The sequence below is a fragment of the Protopterus annectens genome, chromosome 1.part1 (assembly GCF_019279795.1).
Source record: "Protopterus annectens isolate FY-2018-M chromosome 1.part1, PAN1.0, whole genome shotgun sequence".
NCBI classification, from domain to species: Eukaryota; Metazoa; Chordata; order Ceratodontiformes; family Protopteridae; genus Protopterus; species Protopterus annectens.
The window spans coordinates 1,988,997,951-1,989,021,701 of NC_056726.1; the positions used below are offsets into that span (position 1 = coordinate 1,988,997,951).

The 23,751-nt window shown below is 43.5% G+C and overlaps 1 protein-coding gene across 1 annotated transcript in view; it reads left to right on the forward strand.

The window, feature by feature from the left end:
• The window catches only part of LOC122816787 (dynein axonemal heavy chain 8-like), a 9,517,065-nt gene that overhangs the window by 4,256,418 nt on the left and 5,236,896 nt on the right, over nucleotides 1-23,751 (forward strand). Inside the window, 1 exon segment of the mRNA XM_044089814.1 lies at nucleotides 3,857-4,092. Within this exon segment, the coding sequence (XP_043945749.1) occupies nucleotides 3,857-4,092 (236 nt within the window).

A 23,751-nucleotide genomic window follows, 5' to 3' on the forward strand; every position in this document is an offset into this window, starting at 1 on the left:
ATGTGATTGATGCTTTATAGTCTCCCATTTATTCACTAATTTCTGTGTTGCAGTTTTTCTTCTTGTTCATGTCCATTTCCCAACACCAGACTCCGGTTCAAGTTCAGAGTACTCTTGATTATTTTAGTCACCTCCTTTATGCTTTTTTCTGTTTCTCAAGCATCTTCCTTTGGAACACTGGAAAGGGTTTCACTGGCAGACTCTCTCTGTGATGAGCTTTATTGTCAGAAAAATGAGAAGCAGAGCCCCCCCCCCCCACTTCTGTTTGCTGGCTCACTTTTTTTTGGATATTTTTTTTATCTCTTCCTTAGCCTGTTCTGCATCAAAATGTCTTTGATCCACCCTAGAAAAATATTGTGAAAACAGCTGGATGCAGTAGCTTGAATCTCACACTTGCTGGGATAAATGCGCTTCTCTTCTGCCTGGTGTACAATGAATAGTCATTTTCCACAAACATTCTGCTGTCTCCAGTTTTTAAAACTTTTCCCTTTTGCAAGAATTTTGTCAAGATCATCTCTTTCTGCTGGTATGATTGTATTTTTACTAATACAGGTATTGTATGTTTTCTTATAGTCAGGTTTGGAGCATACACTCGGTGTGCCCTTTCAGTTAACAAATCCTGCAGTAGAATACCAATCTTGCTGCTTATTTCTGCTTTCATAAAATTAATACAGCCTGTTCCTCCCAGTTTCCCTGGTACAGCAAAAAAAAATCTGTTTTTTTATGGCAGGCTCTGTCTTCTAACACTACCATTTTTGATACATCTCTTCTTCAGAAGTTTCATACTTAGCCATCCTATAAAGACTTTTTAAGGAGTCCTTCTGTTAAGATTTCTGAGAAGGCATATCTGTCCTGCTTGAGAATAGAGCTTTGCATTAGACAAGATAACATCATCTCCCACTGAGTTTGCTGATTTTTGAAGTTAAAAAGAATCTTGTGGAAGGCATTCTTTCTATTTACTGCTACTTAAGGCAGAAGTATTTCGTAAGTTCAAGCTGTCAGGTATAAACAATTTTTGTGAAAAGCAGTTTCTGCAATGATTTAATCAGGGCTTAATTAAAAATTACATTTCTGCAAACTCTAAAAATGATTGAAAGTGCCTCTGTATCGCTTGGATATTCACAGACAGATGAAATACTTTGTGTGATGAACAAGTGGTTTCATACAGATTAATCAATTTTCTGTATCCACTGAATAAAGGCAAAATCTTCCAGTAAATAAAACTACTGTCTATGTAAGGTAAAACTACTCTTTATGAATGGCAGGCACACTGTATTGTCTCATAGTTACGACAAATATAATGGCAATGCAAAACCTCTTTCAATGAGATAGCAGCTACATCACCAAACCATTTCAAAAACATTTGTACAGATGATATTTTGGGAGCAGCAACATATTTTACTATTCACAACTTCACAAATTTTTATATAATGGGTACATACTCCAGAAGGACAGGTTTTGGCATAGCTGTACTTCAAGGAATCCCATAAGTTTTTTCCTTAAAAGGATATGATAGTACTGCTTGTGTATCTATCCAAATGTTATTATCTGCTGTTACACTGACTGTCTTAATCAGAGCTGGTGCAGTTCTGTGTACGAATACTTAACTATAACAAGTTGATCATCGAGGAATGGTCACTGTAACAGTAAAACCACCCCTCCTCCATCCCTCAGTAAACATATACAAATTTTCTTCTTTCTTTACTGTATATTTACACTTCAATTGTTTATTATTGTATTCAAATTCAGTTATTTGTTTATAATACCGTACTACAGTCTTATAAAGTAGGCATTCTGGTGGGCAAAAACTGAAGAAAGCTCCTGGCAACACTGATTTTATTTTTGAGCCTTGCACATGAATCACAGTTCAAAGGAACCAGCAGTGGACTTCATATAGAATGAGGCAGCTGGTAACATTTCTGTCCTGTAATGAAAACACATCTGAAAGATTTCCCACTATGGTAAATATTCTTGTACACAACTGTACTTTGCACAGAATAATGGAGTCCACCCTAGATCGTCATACCAGAATCCTTCACCATACCTTTAACCTCTTTCATTTTTATTTACTCCTCTGCAGTGTGCAGTTTCAAGGCTGCTGCATCAGCACTGATTTCCTGCAGCATATTTATAATTATGTTAACTTTATCTTTCAGATTAAACTTCTCTGTTTTTCCTTGTTGGCCCTCATACTCTTCCTTCACTAATATCTCCTTTTCACAAAAATGGCATTACATACATACATACAAATATTTCAAGCATGGGCATTAATGCCCTTCTAGCTTGCCAATATACCAAAACACTTGTTCCCATAATAAATATCCAGGCTGTTCTTAAAAATATCTAAACTACTACTTGCTTTAATGTAATTTGGTAGTCTGTTCCAAGCATCAGCTATTCTGTCAGAGAACCAGTTAGTACACTTCTCATTCCTATAGCATCTTCTACATAGGTTATCTGATGATTCTCTAGTACTTTTTGATAACCCCCAAACATTCCCAGAGGTAGTTGTCCCTAAATGCCCTATATACATGAATAAGATTTCCTCTTAAATATCTGTAAGAGGCACTGTACAAGTTCAGATATTTTAGTCTTTCACTGTAACTTAGATTTTCACATCCATGGATGCCCTTGGTATATTTCCGCTGTACTCTTTCCAGTTTATTCATGCTTGTTTTCCTATAAGGTTTCCATATTGTTATTCCATGCTCAACTTTGGGTCTAATGTAACTAACAAACAATGACATCGTTATGTTTGATTTACTAGACTTTTTTCCTATAACTATCATCAGCCAATTGGTTGATATAATTAGAAAAACTCATAGCTGAGTCTACAGTTTCAATCACTGTGTGCTGTATTAAATATTCACCTTTCAGTTTATGTCTCTCAAATCTCATATGCTTAGTTTTTTATGTATTTATCAACGTATTATTCTCCTGTGCCCAAATGGTCAATTTAGTCAAATTATTTTGCAGAGATGCCTTATATGTAACACTTGTAATCAGTTCACCCAATTTCAGGTCATCAGCATATACACTGTAGAACATCTCAGATGAAAAAGTAAGGTCTGAAAGATAACAATTTAAACAAGTAAGGGCTTAGGACAGAGCCCTGTGGGACACCTTGACTGTAACCAAGGATTTCACCTGTCCATTTGGTGCTTGATACTTGCATTAGCCTGCTGTCATGATTGTCTAAAGGCACAGAGTCTACAGATTTAATTTAAGCATTCTGAAAATTAGAATTCTCATACTGCAGCATGGCATTAAAAGAAGCACTATTTGCTGCAATGTCTGACCCATGGCCTCTTATATAAACATTTGTGAAGGTGATGGGGGCTGGGGTCTTGGTAGGCTGTAGTAAGGATATAAAGTTACAACGAGTGCCTCAAGACAGCTGTTCTTATAACGAAGGCAGAATCAGACTTAATTTTTTCTCATTTATTTACATTCATTTTCTTTGTGACCGTCTTTACTCAGGTATATAGCATTATGTTATGTAAATCACACAGACTTGTAAAATAAAAATGAAGGAAGATCCAGGGAGTAAAATCATTTTCCATTTAATAAATAAATTAAGCGCTCCCTCAGGGACTTGGTGTCTATGTTATTCTGATGAAGTCCTTTGATAGTGGATGAAAGCTCTTAATTTATTATTTATTAAACGGAAGATTATTTTACTCCCTGGTTCTTCCTTCATTTTTATTTCTACAAGTTTATGCTTGAAACTAGCTACCTCAGTCTTGGCTCTCAAAGTGTGTCAGTGCCAAAATGTTTTGATATTTTGCCAGTAGTATGTTATGTGATGCATTTTTTAATGTGTTTGATGATTCTTTATACCAAACTCCTTTTACAGGGCCTTTGAAGCTGGCCTTATCAGTCGAAGCAAAGGCGTGGAAGATGCTCTTGTGCCATTACTTACGTGAAGAATATAAGAAAAAAATGTCAGATCTTATATTTTTTATTACCGAGCATTTAAAAAAACTGTCACAGCCAATTCATGATCTGGATGATGTCAGATATGCGATGGAAGCATTGCGGCAAATACGTGAGAATGAAATACAGGTTGATATGACCCTTGGACCTATTGAAGTGAGCATTATTTGATTTTTTTGTTTTGTATTTAATTCTGTTTAATGGTAACATCTTCAACACAGCTAAGGCTTTTTAACTTTTCTTTATGCAGTATGCACTATGGATCTGCTACATGATGCACCTTTTCTTATCTTCTGCATTTTGATTCTGGCTGCAGAAGGAAGAAGCACAGTCTTTCTAAGCCAGTATTTATGATCTATTACTTCTAGGTATTCATTTGCTTGTTTGTTGGTGTGTCTGTGTATTTATTACAGTTTGATAACCGGTTAAGTGGACTTATCAAATTACCCTTTTCAGCCATGGCCTGAGGTCCAGAGGAGAGCAGTATGCAGTGTTACAATAAAAACTAGCTTAAATATGTCAGTTAATGTTAAAAGTCTTGATTGACAATGTAAGCAGAAAATAAATAATATGATTACAGAGATAATTAGATTTAACAGAAAAAAATGTTCACAGTGTCAGTACCATTTGCTATGAACACAGATTTTTTTTTAATCTGGTTTAATATTCCAACTACCCTGGAGATTTAGAGTTAACAATTTGGCTTGAGGCAATTGATGATGCCTTTGCAGTGGCACTGTACCATCAAAACCTATTAATCAGTAATAATTCCACCCCTCTAAGTAGCAATGGTCCTTTTACCTTATTTATACATGTGAAGTTGTTCTATCTCGCCGTTCATTCTTACAGATGGGTTCGGAGCCGATCCTTGGCTCCGAGTCGGCCTACTACAAAGCTCGAGGTCTTCAGACAGCTCGAGGCCAAGTCCCTATCCCATGATGCACCTTGAGTTACCTCAGATCTAGTTTGCCACTACAATAGATCGGAGGTTTCCTTGCACAGCTCGGGCCAGTATAGATTTTTTCTCATAATATCTAGCTAAATTGTTATTTTTCAAAGTATTTAGAGATAGTCTTTAATAGTTATAACTTTTATAGCTTATTAGTAGCTATATTTCTTCTCTTTTTGGGCTTCGTTTTTCTTATAGGCCTTAAATATTTCCTTTCCCTTTGGTGTGCCTTTGTAATATTATATAGCTTGTAGTTTAAATAAGTAGTTAGTGTGTGAGTGTTTTTGAATAGTGATAGTTAATTCACAGTATATTCTTATTCAGCCCATTTGTTGTTTAGAGCTTTTTTTCACTAGTTTATAGCTTTACTAGTTTAACTTACTAATTGTTGGGTGTGTCTAGTCTCTTTAAAGGTACAGTAGATTTTTTTTTCTTGATACTGTATATTTGATTATGGCTGACTAGGAGAAAGATAAGTATCCTAAGTCATGCTTTTTTAAAAACTGTCCAAAATGTGGACAAAAGATTTCTGTGACAGATAGTCACGTTAATTGTGTATATTGTCTTGGAGCCTTGCACTTACAAGAAAGCTGCTCCATTTGCCATTCTTTTTCCTCCAGAGTTCTTCAAGACAGAAAAAGAAATCTCATAGATGGAGGACTTCTGAAATCTTCTTTTCAGGAAGCTTTGAGTGACCAGGATAAGTCTAGCAAGTCTTCAAAGTCGTCTAAGGCTTCTTCTTTGTCCGAGGTAAAAAAATCAAAGAAACTGTCGACGTCGGCTCCACAGCCCTCAGAGACGAGCATTATGTCTTTTCAGAGCCGGTTCCTAGTCCTGGAACTGGTGTTTGAAGTATTAAAGTCTCCAATTCTCCAGTCAGTGCCTACATCCATTCATTCATCTCGGTCCTCGATCAGACTATCCGATTTGGATGTGGATCGTGTGGTGCAGAAGTTGCTACAGGGACTGGCGTTTGCTGAATTTTTATCGGCTCCGACCCAAGTGGTTTAGGATCATAAGACTGCAATGCCATCGACTTCCTTTCCTCCTCCAAGCCATACCAGTTCTTCGGAACTGGAGGAGTCGGACCTGATGATTGTTGAGCCTTCGGAGCCGACGCCTGTTCCAGTGCCATTGGTTCCATTTACTCGGACTTCCTCAATGCCTATCGAGGAGTCTAGGAGCTGACACTCTCCGGTCAGGTCAGGGGAGGATAGTCGGACTGACTTGTCGGTTCCAACTTTGCCTCTCAGGGCCTCGGCTCAGATGAGTTCGGCTCCTACCTCTGGTTTGGAGCCCACTGTTCTGGTGCCGAGGGGATCGGTGGTTTCTTCGGATCCAGCTGTCCCTTCTTATCAGAGCAGAGGTGCCTCTGAAGCCATGAGGAGAGTGATGTCTCCCAAGACATCTACAACTTCAGGTCCAACTACCTTCTCCCCAAAAGCACCTGTGTCTACTTCTAGCTCACAGATCCTGTCGAAGTGTAGAGACCCTGAGCCTCAGGAAGCCCCACTGGGTGGCCCCTGCTCTTCCGAGACTTCACCAGAAGTTCCCAATGATGAGGTTCCCAGAAAGAGAATTTGCAAGATCAAGCACCTAGACTCCCCACAGGAGTCACTCACATCCGACACCGACTTAGATGAATCAGAAGGGTCCCCGCAGTACCCCTCTGAAGATATCTCATTTGCTGAGATATTAGAAATCCTTAGGTAGAGGAGCGGCTGGAAGTCCACCAACCCTACTGAAGATGAGTCGGTTCTCCTGAAGGCTTTCGGGTCTCAACCCTCCACCTTTTGAGTATCTCCGCCCTTTGATGAGGTCACAGAACTGGTCTCAGGAAGGGCGTGGGAGTCTCTGGACACCATGGAGCCTGTCCCTAGGAGGCCTAATAAATTTATTTCTGCCCCTCAGGATAAGTCTTTCCTCACCAAGGGAGTGTTAGTTGATGCCATGGTGGTGGTGGCTGCCACCAAAAAGGAGATGTCAAAAACATCTTCCTCTATCCATCCTCCTAACAGAGTCTCTAGGATCGTGTATAGATACGGGAAGCGCCCATACAGTTCAGCGACTTTTGCCATGCATTCACTGAACTATCTCACACATTTTACGAGACTACAAAGAGACCTCCTAAAACAGCTTGGATATACTCTTCAGGGTACAGTAGCTGCAGGAACTCAGACAAAGTTGCCTCCCAGCTTGCTACCCTCAATTCCATTGTGAACTCGTCCATGCGTCTCATTTCATATGCAGCTGATGGAATGAGTAGGGCAGCGGGTACAGGAATTGCTCTCAAGAGACATTCCTGGATGCGCTTGTGTTCCTTCATGGAGCCCTTTAAGTCATCCTTTGTCAACACCCCTTTTGATGGCTTGTCCCTTTTCGGGCCCAAAGTTAAGGAAACTTTGACCAGGTGTGAGCAGGAAGGAAAGACACTGTCTGCCATCAGAGTCCGTTTTTCCACCCCTACTAGACCCTACCCAATGGTCAAAAGGGAGGAAAGATGTGGTTCGAAAAAGCCCAAAGAGCCTTTCTGGACATATGTGGTGAACCCCCCTCCAGGGGCAGAGGAGGTGGCAATAATGGAACACGCCACCCTTGTGGCAGAGGGGGTCCACAAAATCAGGGCGACAGAGACCAGTTCTTTGGGAAGCCCTAAAATCGCTCCTGAAAGGAGGCCCGACTGTCCTGCTCTGGAAGTAGTCAGGGGTCACTTATCTTTGTATCCAGACGCCTAGCTCAAAATAACAAACGACAACTGGGTACAAAGTATAATTTCCAGAGGGTGTTTCATTCCTTTCGCCACTCTCCCTCCATTGACAACCAAAAATGTGATAGTGTTCAATCTCGCCGTTTGTTCTTACACATGGGTTCGGAGCCGATCCTCGGCTCCGTGTCGGCCGCTTGCAAGCTCTGCATCGAGAAGAAGCTCGAGACAACCTGATACCCACAATCCCCCTCTGCCTTTACCTCAGATCTAGTTTGCCGCTGCTGCGTTCGCATCACTGGGATCTAGCTCGAGCAACTTCAGATAAGAAATAACTTTTCTTATTGTTATTTTTGAGAAAAAATTATTTTAAAAGTACTTTTGGTGACATAGTGTATGTGTGTGTGGTAAGGTAGAAATACTCGGTACCGTTAAGTTTTATTAAACTTGTTAGAGTTTTTCGGGCCTTCCGCTCCTTACTTGAATTTGACAACCGGACTGACTTATATATCGGATTCGACACTTTTTACTGGATTTGTCTCTCTACTGGACTTGACCTTTTTTCTCTTACCTGTTTCTTCTTTAAGATGTCTGAGAAAATTAAATCAGGTTTTAAACGTTGCCAGTGTGGCCAAAAAATGTCAGTTACTGACAACCATAGTTCCTGTGTCTACTGCCTTGGCCCTCTCCACTTACAAGAGGACTGTTCAATTTGTCACTCTTTTAGTGGGAGGGTCATGACAGATAGGCGCAGGAAACTCATGGACAGGGGTTATTAAAACCTTCCTTTCAGGAGGCTCTGGATGCTTCAGACCAGGCATCCAAATCCTCGAAGGAATCAAGACGCCGGAGCCCAAGTCATCGGCTCCGAGCTCTTCGAGTAAAGTTAGATCACCGCTCCACAGACTTCGGGGCCGAGTGTTCAACTGTTGTCAGTTCGAGCCTCGAGTCTTGGAACCCGTGATGGAGCTCCTCCCTCGACTCTATTGAGGTCGGCTCCGTCTTCGGTTCCTTCGACCCGTTCTTCTTCTAAGCTCTCCGATATCGATGTGGATCGTGTGGTGCAGAAGTTATTGGAGCATTCGCGCCTGTCCAAACTTATTTCGGTTTCCACCCAGTTGGTGTCGAAACTTGAAGGCCTCCCATTGTCTCCATCCATTCCTCCTCCGAGACCTGTCCAGTCTTTGGAGCCGGAAGAGGTTGATCTTCTGATTGTGGAGCCCTCGGGTCCAGAACCGTCCCTTTCTCGGTCTGTTCCTCTCACCTCGACTCCGTCGGATCCGGTACCGGAGTCTCGGAGCCGACGATCTGTCCTTGGTTCCGGGGCCGAGAGTCGAACCGACGTTTCGGTTCCGACTCTTCCCCTCGGGGCCTCGGCGCGGATCGATTCGGCTCCGTCCTCGGGGTCGATGCCTTCGGTGCCTGTCTCGGGGATTCTTCCCATTTCTTCGGAACTGGGAGATTCTTCGACTCGGGACCCGGGGGCCTTCGATCTCATGAGGAAGGTGTTGTCTACCCAGACAACCACATCAGTAGAAGCAACCTCTCCTCCCCATAAAGGGCCATTATCCTCCTCTGCACCCACGGCTACATCCAAGCGTCGAGCACCGGTGTCTCAGCCACCCCTGGAGGGTGCACCCTCTTCCTCGGAGGCTTCTTCGGATGCTCCCCACGAAGAAGTCCCTAGGAAAAGATTGTGTAAGAGGAGACACTTAGATTCTCCACAAGAATCTTTGACATCCGATACTGACTTGGATGAGTCAGAAGGGTCCCCTAAGTCACCTTCAGAAGATGTCTCTTTCTGACATATTGGAGATCCTGAAACAGAGAGGTGACTGGCAGTCCCTCCCCCCTTCTGAGGATGAGTCAGTCTTGCTGAAGGCATTTGGTGCTCGCCCTTCCTCCTCCTGGGTCACTCCGCCCTTCGATGAATTAATGGAACTTATTGCTCGAAGGCGTGGGAGGCTCCTGACACAGTGGAACCAGTCCCTAGGAAGCCTAATAAGTATATCACTGCACCCCAGGACAAGGCTTACTTGACAAAAGGAGTTCCAGTGGACGCTATGGTGGTGGCAGCGGCCACGAAAAGGAGATGTCGGAATCTTCCTCATCTGTCCATCCCCCTAATAAAGATTCTAGGACGATGGACAGGTATGGGAAGCGCATTTTTAGTTCAGCGGCTTTTTCCATGCGATCCCTGAACTATTTGTCCCACTTTACACGACTACAGAGGGATCTAGTCAAAGAGTTGGGAGATACCCTCCAGGGTACTACAGATGCTGCTGTCTCAGAGAAAGTGACAGTCCAACTTAATACCCTTACATCCATTGTAAACTCGTCCATGAGGCTGATCTCTTACGCAGCCGAAGGTTCGAGTAGGGCAGCAGCTTCAGCGATTGCTCTTCGCAGACAATCCGGATGCGCTTATGTTCATTTGCGGAAGCCTTCAAGTCTTCCTTTACTAACGCCCCATTTGACGGTGCCACTCTTTTTGGCCCCAAAGTAAAGGAGACCCTTACCCGGTGTGAGCAGGAGGGAAAGACTCTGTCTGCTGTCGGAGTCCGTTTTTCCACCCCAACCAGACCGTACCCCAAAGGGCAACGTGGTGGAAAAATGTGGTTTCGAAAACCCCAAGGATCTTTCCCAGGCACACAGGGTGATGCCCCTTCTAGAGGCAGAGGAGGGGGCAGAGGTGGAAGACGCCACCCTGGCGGCAGAGGGGGTCCGCAGAATCAAGGTGACAGGGATACACTCCCTGGTAAACCTTTCCAGCACTCCTGAGAGGAGGCCTGACTGTCCTGCTCTGGAGGCAGTCGGGGGTCGCTTAGCTTTATACCCTCAGGCCTGGCAAAATATAACTACAGACAAGTGGGTAAAAAGCGTGGTTACCAGAGGTTACAATATACCATTTCTATCCTATCCCATTCCAAAGAAAAGACTCCCAGATGTACCGCCCCATCTGAGAGAGCCAGCAGCTATAGAAATTGCAAAGCTGCTAGAAAAAAGAGTCATCCAACCAGTCCCAGCGGACCAAAGAGGATTCGGAACTTACTCAAGGTTCTTTTTAGTTCCAAAGAAAACAGGGGACTGGAGGCCCATTCTGGACCTGAGCGACCTCAATACCTTCGTCAAGAAAGAAAAGTTCAATGGTCACGCTTCAATCGATCCTTCCATTCTTACAGAAGGACGACTGGATGTGCTCAATAGATCTGAAGGATGCATACTACCACATCAAAATGGCCAGGGCATCCAGAGATCATTTGCGCTTCCGGCTGGGTGCCAGTCACTTTCAGTTTCGAGCCCTGCCCTTTGGTCTGACCTCAGCCCCCAGGGTCTTCACCAAATGCATGGCAGTGGTAGCGTCTCACTTGAGACGCCTAGGATTCCAGGTGTTTCCGTATCTGGACGACTGGCTCCTTTCTGCCACCACCCAGCATCAGCTAGTACAGGCCAGAGACTACACTCTTCAACTGTGTATTCACCTAGGAATTTCCGTAAACTTCGGAAAATCCTTACTACAGCCATCACAGCGTATCTTATTCATAGGAGCGGAATTAGATACACATCAGTTAATTCTAAGACTTCCTCCAGAAAGGATACTTTCACTTCAGACTCGCATACGTCTTCTTCTCTTGTCCAGGAAATCCCCAGCAAAACTGGTACTGAAGGTTTTGGGACTCATGTCAGCTTCTCTTATTGCAATTCCCTTGGGAAGACTGCACATGAGAGTCCTACAATGGCTACTGTTTGCACAATGGTCGTTCCAACAACTACCTGTAACACACGAGATTCTTATAACGAACACATGCAAAACACACCTAAACTGGTGGCTTCAGACTTGCAACCTTTCCAAGGGGAGACCATTTGTGCTACCCACGCCTACAGTTACGGTGACCACGGACGCTTCCCTGATAGGGTGGGGGGGCATCTTTCAGGGACAGACAGTCCAAGGCGAATGGACCAATTTAGAGTACAATCTGCACATCAATGTTCTAGAGTTGAGGGCAGTGTTTCTAGCGTTGCAACACTTTGCTCCCCTTCTTCCTCTGGGAACTATTGCAGTTCAGACGGACAACATGTCGGTAGTCTGGTACATAAACAAGCAAGGGGGAACCAAGTCCTATCAGCTATGCAGAGAGGCCATGAGAATCTGGCAATGGGCGGAGTCCACGGGTCGCTTTCTGATAGCAACGCACATCCCGGGTCATCCAACGCCATAGCCGACAGGCTGAGCAGAGCAATACTGTTACCGCACGAGTGGTCCCTAAAACAGTCAGTTGCGAAAAAGATTTTTCGCACGTGGGGCCAGCCTTCCTGCGATCTGTTTTCGTCTCCAATGAACTCCAAATGCAGGAGCTACTTTGCCCTATTACCCCCTCCAGGGGAAGTCCCCAGGGACGCACTGATTCACGATTGGCCCCCGGGTCTCCTGTACGCATTTCCTCCCTTCCCCCTGATCTCAAAGTTTCTCCAGAAAGCCAACAACCTACACAGGACAATTATCCTCATTACCCCATTCTGGTCTCGTCAAATTTGGTTCCCCTTCCTCATGACACACTGCATTCGGGGACCCTGGATCCTGGACCCAGAGCCAGATCTATTGACTCACTCGTCAGGGGCTCCCCACCCCTCGCTCTTGTCCCTCCATCTAGCAGCTTGGCTGCTCCAATTCCCAACTTAGCCAGGTCTAATCTTCTTTCGCCTGCAGTTCAGAATATATTAGTGGCTTCTCATAAAGCTTCCACTACTAAAACATATACTAGTAAATGGAAGCGCTTTGTATTCTGGGTGAATACACAGCAAGTGGACCCTGTTATAGCTCCTTTGAATAAAATATTAGAGTTTTTAACAGACTTGTTCCATCAGGGTGCTTCTCCTGCCACATTAAGAGTTCAATTGGCTGCCATTTCTAATTTCCATGTGGAAGAATGTGGGGCTCCTGTTATGGCCCACAGACTTTGTAAAGCCTTTTTAAAAGGGGCTTTTCATATTAGACCACCAATTAGATCTCCTACGTCACCTTGGAGTCTAAACTTATTATTATCTAAGTTGATGCTGCCCCCCTTTGAACCAGCCTCCTCTTGCCCATTGAAATTTTTGTCGTGGAAGACTCTTTTTGGTAGCCATTACATCCGCTAGGCGAGTATCTGAACTTCAAGCTCTCTCCATTAAACACCCTTATTTGATCTTTCACTCTGACAGAGTTTCTCTTCGCACTAATTCATCCTTCCTTCCTAAAGTTTGTTCTATTAACAATATTAATCAGTCCATTGAATTACCCACTTTCTTCAAGAATCACTCCAATAAAATGGAGTATATGTTGCACAAATTAGATGTCCACAGACAACTAAGGTTTTACTTGGATAGAACAAAAGATCACAGGAAATCTGATCAACTTTTTGTAGCCTTTGCTGATAACAGAAAAGGAGTAGCGGTTACTAAAAGAACTCTTTCTAAGTGGTTAACTGATTGTATCATCTATGTCTATGATTCTTCAGATCAAACTCTTTTGCACAAACCCAAAGGACATTCCACAAGGTCAGTGTCTACATCCCTGGCTCATGCAGCTCGCCTACCACTAGACGCTATTTGTGCGGCTGCTACTTGGTCTAAACCACATACATTCATTTCTCATTATAAGGTAGACAAGGTTTCTAGGGACAGGGCAACCTTTGGTTCCACTGTGCTCAAGAACGCCCTTCCGTGAGTTCCTCAGGAACAAGGAGCTAGGGACGCTACCCATGTGTAAGAACAAACGGCGAGATTGAACACTGTCACATATAGAAGTTATGTCCTTACCATAACGTTCCATGTGGAGTGTTCATCTCGCCTTTGTTCTTACATTCCCACCCTCCCACCCTTAGGAAGAACGTTCAGTTTGGTGCCTGGTCTGGGGCATTCTGCTTCTGCATTGCAGTTGTTGTATATATAGTTAACATGTGTATATATATATATTTATATATATAGACTCTGAGTTTCTGTGCAAATGTGATATTGACATGAGTGTTCTCTCTCTGACTGCTGGTTTGCTTGCAAACTAGATCTGAGGTAAAGGCAGAGGGGGATTGTGGGTATTAGGTTGTCTCGAGCTTCTTCTCGATGCAGAGCTTGCAAGCGGCCGACACGGAGCCGAGGATCGTCTCCGAACCCATGTGTAAGAACAAAGGCGAGATGAACACTCCACATGGAACGTTATGGTAAGGACATAACTTCTATTCCTGGATGTTCCTCCCAGTTACAGGGAACAAGCAACAGTAGAGGTCCAAACATTGCTAAAAAAATGAGTCATCCAACCAGTCCCAGCAGACCAGACAGGATCCAGATCTTACTCAAGATTCTTTTTAGTTCCAAAAAAGACAGGGGACCGGAGACCTATTTTGGACCTCAGCAGACTAAACAGATCTGTCAAAGAGAAGTTCCAGATGTTCACGCTTCAGTCGATACTTCCCTTCTTAGGGAAAGACAATTGGATGTGGTCAATAGATCTACAGGATGCATACTACCATATAAAAATGGCCAGACCATCCAGGGATCATCTGCGCTTCCGGCTGGGAGCCAATCATTACTAGTGTCGAGCCCTGCCCTTTGGTCTCACTACAGCCCCCAGAGTGTTCACCAAATGTATGGCAGTGGTCACAGTTTACCCGAGGCGTTTAGGATTTTAGGTGTTTCTGTACTTAGATGATTGGCTCCTCACCGCCACCACCAGGCATCAGCTAATACAAGCCAGGGACACCACTCTTTCTCTCTGCAATTATCTGGGCATTACCAAAAATTCAGAAAAATCTGCCTTGTCGCCATCGCAGCATTTCATTTTTATCGGAGCAGAATTGGACACCACCACCACCACTTTAAAACTTCCAGCAGAAAGAGTTTTACTACTTTGTCAGCAGGTCCACAACATCATATCCAGAAACAAGGATCCAGCATCAGAAGTGCTAAAGTTGTTAGGCATGGTGGCAGCTGCAATATTAGCAATACCGTTGGGTTGCATGCACATGTGGATTCTACAGTGGCTGCTATTCACTCAATGGTGTTACCAAGAGCTCCCAGTGTCTCATCTAATAATTATCACAAACACTTGCAAAAAGGATCTTTGGTGGTGGTTGACCATTTCTTCATGTAACGATAGGTCATCCTTTTATCCTACCCTCACCAGCGGCCACAGTGACCACGGACGCTTTCCTGATAGGCTGTGGGGCATTTTCAGGGAAGGACTGCCCAAAGCACATGAACTGACCAAGAGACACATCTGCATATCATTGTCCTAGAGATGAGAGCAGTACTTTTGGCGTTGCAGTACTTTCAGGACTCTGTCCCTCTGGGGACGGTTGCGATTCAGATGGACAACATGTCAGTGGACTGGTACTTGAACAAACAAGGAGTAGCCAGGTCCTACCCCTTTGCCGCAAGGCTCTAAGAGTATGGCAGTGGGCTACATCCACTCAGCGCTTTCTGATAGTAAAGCACATCCCGGGGAAATCCAACGTGATTATTGCAGGCAAACTGAGCAGGGCAATTTTATTGCCTCATGAGTGGTCCCTCAAAAAACAGATAGCGGAGAGAATATTCCGCAGGTGGGGCCAGCCTTGCTGTGACCTTTTTGCCTCCCACATGAACACAAAATGCAGAAGCTACTTTGCCCTGATTCCCCCTCCGGGAGAAGCCCCAAGGGATGCACTCATACACGATTGACCTCCGGGTCTCCTCTATGCATTCCCACCAATTCTCTTGATACCCAACATACTACAGAAAGCAAAAGCCCTGGGAAGGACCATCATTCTAATAGCCCCTCATTGGACTCATCAGATTTGGTTCCCCTTCCTTTGACTTCATCTGTTGGAAGAGCCTTGGATCCTGGACCCAGTTCCAGACCTTCTGACGCATTTGTTGGGGGCCCTTCATCCCTCTCTTCAGTCCCTGAAGTTGACAGCTTGGCTGCTCCAATTCCCACCATAGCCAGTTTCCGTAACCTTTCAAATGAAACCCAGGCATATTTTGATATCATCTCATAAGTCCTCTACTAGAAAATTTTACTTTAGCAAATGGAGAAGATTTTCTGTATCGGCTTCTCAAAATAACATTGATCCCTATCAAGCCCCCATTTCCTCAATATTAGAATTTTTGACTGGCATTCCAATAAAGGAGCTGTGGCAGCTACAGTTTGGGTGCAGCTGGCCACCATTTCTAATTTTCTCCTTGGCTTTGAAGGATTGAACATAATGTCACACAAGCTAGCTAAAGCTTTTCTCAAAGGGACCTTCCATCTCAGACCACCTGTGAAATCCCCTTATACTCCATGGAACCTAAATGTTATGCTTTCTCGTATTATCCTCCCACCTTTCGAGCCAGCTTCCACCTGTGATTTGAAATATTTGTCTTGGAAGACTGTCTTTTTAGTAGCCATCACATCTTCCCATAGAGTATCAGAGCTACAAGCCTTGTTCATAAAGCCAAAACCTGAAAACCTGAATATCAATGTTTTCCCAGGGTAAGTAAACACTTGCCAAAATGTAAATGAAACTCACACAGAAGTAAGTAGAACCCACCTCAGTACAGGTCTATGTCCCCCACACCCCCCATAACTATATATACCAACTTCAGGATCACACTACACTGGAGAAAAGAGCATTTTCTTGTTCTTTTATTATTTATTATTAAATATATGTAAACCTTTGTGGCTGATATTTGTGAGACATAGTTAAGATCTTAGACTACTTGCATATCTATTTGGTGGCACTGTATAGGCCACTCCAAATAGCTTGGCACTTGGTCAACCTACCATTTGGATTAATAGTAACATTACACATTAGGATTGAACACCATTTGTTAATGGGCCTTAAAGTAGCCCATAAAGAGTGGCTGGTGGCAGTCATAACTACCTTATAGTCTGGGCAGAAGGGGGCAGAGCAAGTAAACTTGTGCCAGCCTTTCCTAGGAGAGAGAGAGAGAGAGAGAGAGAGAGAGTGTGTGTGTGTGTTTGTGTGTGTGTGTGTGTGTGTGTGTGTGTGTGTGTGTGTGTGTGTGTGTGTGTTTGTATATAAATCAAATCTAAAAGAGTGTGTGTGTCAGCTGCTTGGGCAGGGACACGAAGCACTGGTTGGACAAAGAGGGTACGGGAGATCTTGGTTTGGCCACTCAGCTGAGATCTCATCCCTTTAGTTGTGCCAATGGGGAGTCTTATTGGGGATCTGGAGAAAGAGGGAGAAACCAGCCACAGACTGACTGTGATCTCTGTGTGCTCTTAAGGGAAATTGCTCTTTACTGTGTGTGTACTTGTCATCCTGCCAGTGTATACATTCCCCACGGTTGCCAGTGGTGAGGACTGAAGCTCCTTGATTACTGAGCCAGTGCTGGGTCGTCACACTTCTCACCACTGAAAAGTGCAGGTAGTTCAACTGTTTTCTGTTTATGAGCTGTGACTTAGACTTTTTTGACCTTGAATTCTCCATCAGTAAATATGCATGTTATTCAGGAAAAAAAATAATACAAAGATATATATATATATATATATATATATATATATATATATATATATATATACATATATATGTGTGTGTGTGTGCGCGCATATATGGGTCCCATACAGAACGCTGACTCCAATATGGCCGACACCATATGGTCGACGTTCTGAATATCGACATTGGGGAAACACTATCTCTCAATAGTGCGGAATGGAAAAATTTCCATTCTTGCACTGTAGTGCGATCTCGGAGTTGGTATATAAAAGATATAGGGGGTGTGGGGGGGTTTGCAGGGGGTGGAGCCCCCCAGCTAGCACAAAAAAAGAAATTTTATTTTACTTTTTTGTGAAGTTCTGGCGCTGTTGATATTGTGAGTTTCGACCATATGGCATCAGCCATATGGGTGACGGTGTTTTGAGCTGTCGGTGTTCTGTAGGTGATCCGTATATATATATATATATATATATATATATATATATATATATATATATTTCTCAGTGTTGGTGAGAGATAAAAAGATTGATCTGATATTGTCATTTTCATTCATTCCTCAACTGATGGAGTCTTGGATCTAACTTGGCCGCTTCTTCCAGATCCTCGGATCCCAAATTCCTGAGCTCCTTCCTTTACCCATAATGCCCTACCAACTTAACATACCTCAGATCTCTTTTGCTGCCATATTGCCACACAAATGGATCCTCTCAGTCTCGAGTTATTGGTGTTTTTTTCTAGGTTAAAACAGTGAGTTCTTTACGTTTTTTTCTCTTTCAATAGGTTATCTACTGGTTTTCTGTCACCTTCCTCCCTTATTCCAGTAATTTTGTTTTGCTAGTCAACTGCCTTTGTGATTTTTACCAAAAACTCAGTACTTCTGTCCAGTACCATTATTAGTACTTACAGATGATTGTTGTTTCTGTTGAGCCTTTCCTTTCTTTAGGTATGGTAGGATGACTAAGATTCCAAATGGCTTCAAAAAATAAATCTCTTGAAGGCACAAAATACCTAATTTGGATGCCTACAGGGAATGTGTGTACTGCTTGGGCACTGCCCATTTAGATGCAGATTGCACAATTTGTGCCATCTTCAACTCCAGGGCATTCACAGAAAGATGTAATAAATTTGTTTTGAAGGTCTTCTTTCTTCCCCTTCTTCCTGTATTTGAGCTGGGGCTCAAACCCTCCCAAAAAAATCTTACAAAGGGAAGCCCAACTTGGCTACCAAGGACAAAGAGTCTAGAAAGAGATCTCTAGTTAGTATGATGTCTTTGGCGCCTTCTTCAAAGCCACCAGCAAAAGTGTTAAGACAGTCAGATGCAATGACTTTGGATCATACTGTTCAAAAAACAAAATCACCATGGATCTGGTCACCTCTTAATTTATTGGACCTAATACCTTCTTGACTGCCTCCTCCGTTTTTTGCAGGAGGCTCCTTGCAAGCACTCGAGGCCACCATCCACTAGCTCCTATCTCAGGTCTTCCTGGAGTTTGTCCAAGACTGAAGTGGATAGTATGATATGGAAGTTCACCAGAGCTCACATCCAGATGGGGTTAATTCCGTCTCTGTCTCTCAGTGGATCCATGAGCCTGCCAGTGAGTAGTCCCCCTTAATTTTCTCCTTCTCTGATTTGACCTGCTGTTTTGAAGCCCTCTAATCCAAGATCCCTGGGGGTGGCCTTATCGGATCTGAAGACATTTCATTCTTCTACTGCAGTTGCTTCCCTGAGCCATCCAGCTCCAAGTCTTCTGGAGCTGGAAGAGTCTCAGAGCCAAAGCATCAGCGTCATGTCTGAGGGACTAGAGTCTACTGCATAGTTGTTGGTGCCATCCCTGCTCCTTGGAGCTTTGGCTCTGGACAACTCAGGTCTGACTCCATCCTCAGGTCGAGTGCTTACTAGGTTTTAGGAGCCGGTGGTGCAGGAAATGTCAGCTCTACTACCTCTGGCTTTGGTCTCCCCTAAGCAGATTGCCTTGGAGATTGTGAAGTGGGCCTTCTCTTTATAAGAGAAAGGACATCCCTACCCCCTTGGATCAGATCATTCTACCACCTTTGGGTCTTTGCTCAGAGCCTCAGTCATCCATTCCATTGGGACAGCCAGCCTGTTCAAGTCTCCAGTCAGTCCCTCAGGACTCCTAACACTTCTGATAGTTCACCAGTTCATCCCACTGATGAGGACCCTAGAAACAGAATATGTAAAAAGAGACAGTTAGATTCACCTTGGGAATCTCTCATAAAGGACACAGTTTCGATGAATGGGAAGGATTCCCCAGATCTCCACCTGAAGATGTCTTCTTTAGAGATATTTTTGAACTCCTAAAACAAAAAAGTAGTTGGTCTTCCAACAGCCCTTCCCAAGAGGAGTCAGTGTTCCTGGAGGCTTTCATGTCTGACCCAGCTATGTCTTGGGTGACCTCCCCCTGGCTGATGAACATATAGACCTTGTTTATTGTCTGATGTGGAATGAAATAGATACTTTGGAGCCCATTTCTAAACATCCAGATAAATTTCTAGCCCCCCCCCCCCCAGGACAAGGACACACTGGAGCAAATGGATCACAGTTGAAGCCATGGTTGTGGCAGCAGCCAGGAAGAAAGAGCTTGCAGAGAAGAGATCTTCTATCCATCCCCCTAACAAGGAATCTAGGGCATTGGACAGATTTGGTAATTGTCTTTATGCCTCAGCGACCATTCCTCTGCAGTCATTCAATTACTTGGCACATTTCACAAGACTGCAAAGAGATTTGACTAAGGAGCTCTCGAAATCTTTGTAGGTCCATGTCTGTGGTGGACCAAAATAGAGTCTCTTCAAAACTGGTTACCCTTCACTCTATAACTAATGTATCCATGAGGCTGCTTTCCCATGCAGCCAGGTGTACCTCACGAGCAGCAGGTTCAGGCATTGACATTAGAAAATATGCCTGGATGTGCTTATGCAACTTTGCAGAGCCCTTTGAGTCTTCATTAATCAGTGCTCCATTTGATGGATCTTCCTTATCTGGCCCAAAAGTAAAAGACATGCTTTCCAGATGTGAGCAAGAAGGAAAGACCTTGTCTGCCATAGGAATACATTTTTCTATCCCTCAAAAGCCCTTGTCCCAGGATCAAAGAGGAGGTAAAATGATGTGGTTCAGCAAATCACAGGGTCCTTTCCAGTACTGATGAGGAGATAGTTCTTCCAGAGGCAGGGGGGAACTGTAATGGAAGACGCTGCTCCTGTGGCAGAGGTGGTCTGCAGAATCAGGGTTTCTGGGATTCCTTCTCAGACAAACTCTGTCAGCACTCCTGAAAGGCAGCCCTACTGTTGCACTCTGGAGGCAGTCAGGGGCATTTGTCTCTGCACCAAAGAGCTTCGGTATCCATAATAAAAGATTCCTGGGTGCAGAGAATCATACCATTTTCCCAAATTCCCCTTACAAGAATGAAAAGAATCCCCAAAGTTCCACCCAGTTAGAGTGAGATGACAGCATTAGAAATTGAAAAGATGCTCAAAAAAGTCATCCAGAAGTTCCCCACAGACCAGATAGGAATTGGGGACCTACTCGAGATTCTTCTTAATGCTAAAGAAGACAGTGGACTTGAGACCCATCCTAGATCTCAGCAAACTAAACTAGTTCACGAAGTATTCAAGGTTTTGGATGGTCACAATTCAGTCCATTTTGCCCCTACTGCGAATGGACAATTGGATGTGCTTGATAGATCTTCAGGATACATACTATCACATCAAAATGAACAGACACTCCAGAAGAAATCTCCACTTGTGGCTAGGAGACAGTCACTACCAGTTCAGAGCAATGCTCTTTGGTCTTACCATGACCCCCAGGGTGTTCAGCAAATGCATGGTGGTGGTAGCAGCTCACCTGAGACTGCTGGGATTCCAAGTGTTTCCATATGTAGACTGACTCTTAATTGCCCCAACCAGCCATCTTCTCCTACAGTCAAGGAACTACTTGCACCAGTTGTCTCTCCACCTAGGGATCACAGTTAATTACCTCAAATCACAACTCACACCTATGTACAGTTTGAAGTTCATATGTGCTCGTCTAGACATGGTCAGTCATATAGCATGTCTTCCTCCAGCTTGTATCCAGACACTCAGATCACGAGTGAAAAAAAAAATAATCCTGCATTCTTGTCTTCCATCACAACTAATCTTACAAGCCTTGGGGGTCATGGCAGCAGCTATCACCATAGTCCCTTTAGCCAGGTTTCACATGCAAATTCTGCATTGGATCCTGTTGATAAAATGGTCCATTCTTCAGCAGCCTTAATCCACCCCAGTCAAGATCACACAAGCTTGCAAAATATGTCTTCTTTGGTGGCTTCACTCAGATGAAGTTTCCCAAGGCTGTCCGTTTGTTCTCCCCCTGCCCATGGCAATGGTGACCATGGACACTTACCAGCTGGGATGGGGAGGGCACTACTGGGGAAGGACAGTCCAAGGTATGGGGTCTCTAAAAGAGGCCAATATGCATGTCAGTGTCCTGGAAATTAGAGCTGTCCTTCTAGCATTGCAGGCTTTTCAAGAAACTCTCCCCTATGTGATAATTGTTATTCAGATGGACAATATGTCTGTAGTCTGGTACATCAAAAACAGGAAGGAATCAGATTTTACCCACTATGTTGAGACGCACTGACAGTTTGCAGTTGATGATCTCTTTCAGCCGCTTTCTCATAGCCATGCACATACCAGAAAAAGGCAAAGTGAGTGCATCCATACTAAACAGGTCCATTTTGATGACTCACGAGTCTTAATTTCAAAGTGGAAAAGAAAATTTTCCATTGATGGGGCCACCCATGCTGCGACGTTTTTGCGACTTCCCTCAGCAAGTACATCAGATCCTTTGCCCTGATTCCTCCAAAGAGGGAGTCACCGAGAGACGCCCTAGTCCATGATTGATCCTCCAGTGTTCTATATGCTTCCCCCCCCCATTACTTCTCATTCCCAAATTTCTCTAGAAAGCATACCAGTTAAAGAGCACAGTTATCCTCATTTGCGCCCTTTTGGCCTCATCAAATTTGTTTTTTCTTCCTCTGGCCTTATCTACATTTTTCCTTGATACTGGATCACAATCCAGACCTTTTGTCTCACCTGACAGGAATGACTAATCTGGATGTAACGGACATCAAACTGACAGCTTCCACTGATTGCCAGGTAGCCTGGGCTCCCCTCCGTGGTCCATCATATTTTGTTATATTCTCAAAAATCTTCTACTAGAAATATTTACAAAAGTAAATGGAAGAGATTTTTTTCTGGGCTCTTAATTGGGATCCTGACTCCTTTTCTGGCCTCACCCCATTTCAGACTTCCATCTAGGTGAAAATAATTCTGCCTTACCTTCTTTTAGGTTATGTAAAACTTTCCTCAAGGAATTTTTTTACTTAGACCTCCATTAAAGGAACCTACTCCTCCTTGGGATTTTAACTGTTTTTTTTTCAAACTCTGACCCAAGACTCCTTTGAACCCTCAGCCAGGTCATACCTCAAGTTTTTGTCTTGGAAAACCATTTTAGTTGCAATTACATCAGCTAGATGATTATTTGAAATCCAGGTTCTATCTTCCAAATTTCCTTACCTGGTTTCACACAAAGGCAGGGTTTCCTCACCGACCAACCCATCCATTTTTTACCTAAGGTAGCTTCTGAGTCTAATATCAACCAGGTCATTAACCTGCAGGTTTTCTTTCCAATTTTTTCAAACAAGGGAGAATACATGCTCTATCTTTTGGCTTTACATAGACAACTTCTGTTTTATTTCCATAGAACCAAAGATTTCTGGAAGTCTGACCAGTTGTTATTATCCTTCTCACCTAACACACTGGGCAAGTCAGTTTGTAAAGGTAGACTAGACAAATGGTTAACCAACTATATCTTCTTTGTCTGTATTAAAGAAGGATTGTCCTTGCATAAGCTAAGCCTCCAAGAGCCTATTCTAGAAGGTCTATGGCTGTATCCTAAGCTTTTTAGTCAAAAGCTTCCATAGATGATATTTGTGCAGCTGTTACTTGGTCTAATGCTCATACCTTTATTGCTCATTATAAATTGGATTTGTTTCTAAGAACAGAGCTGCCTTTGGCTCTGCAGTACTCTGAAATATCCTTCCATGAGGACCACCCAAGGTTTATCTAGCTCAGGACTCTGTCCCATTAGTTTGGGAATGAATGAAAATGGCAACATCAGATAAAAAAGTTATGTACTCTCCATAATGTTACATTGATGTTGTTTGTTTTCATTCTTCCTCAATGTCTCACCCTCTTAACCCCATTCCCTTTGCTCCTGGTCCTGGTCAAAGGGTATCACTTTGGGAACTGTTGTTCCTTGTTTGAGCTCCAGCTCTTTTTCTTATCCTGTACTTTCTTGGATTCTCTTAAGATATTATCCATTGGCTCTTATGGACAGCAAACCTGATTTGAGGTACGTTAGGTTGGTGGGGCATTATGAGTAAAGGGAGGAGCTCAAAAGTTTTGGATCCGAGGACCTTGGAGAAGTGGCCGAGTCAGATCTGAGACAGTTGAGGAAGAATGAAAATGGACAACACAGATGTAACATTTTGGTGACTACATAGATTTTTTTTTTATCAAGTTTCATCTTAGATGGTTAAAGTAATGACTTCCCATCAGAAATCCATTAGCTTTTCTCCTTGCAGTAGACAAATCACTCCAGAAATTTTTCAATATTCATCATTCTCACTGCTGCCGTAGCATTT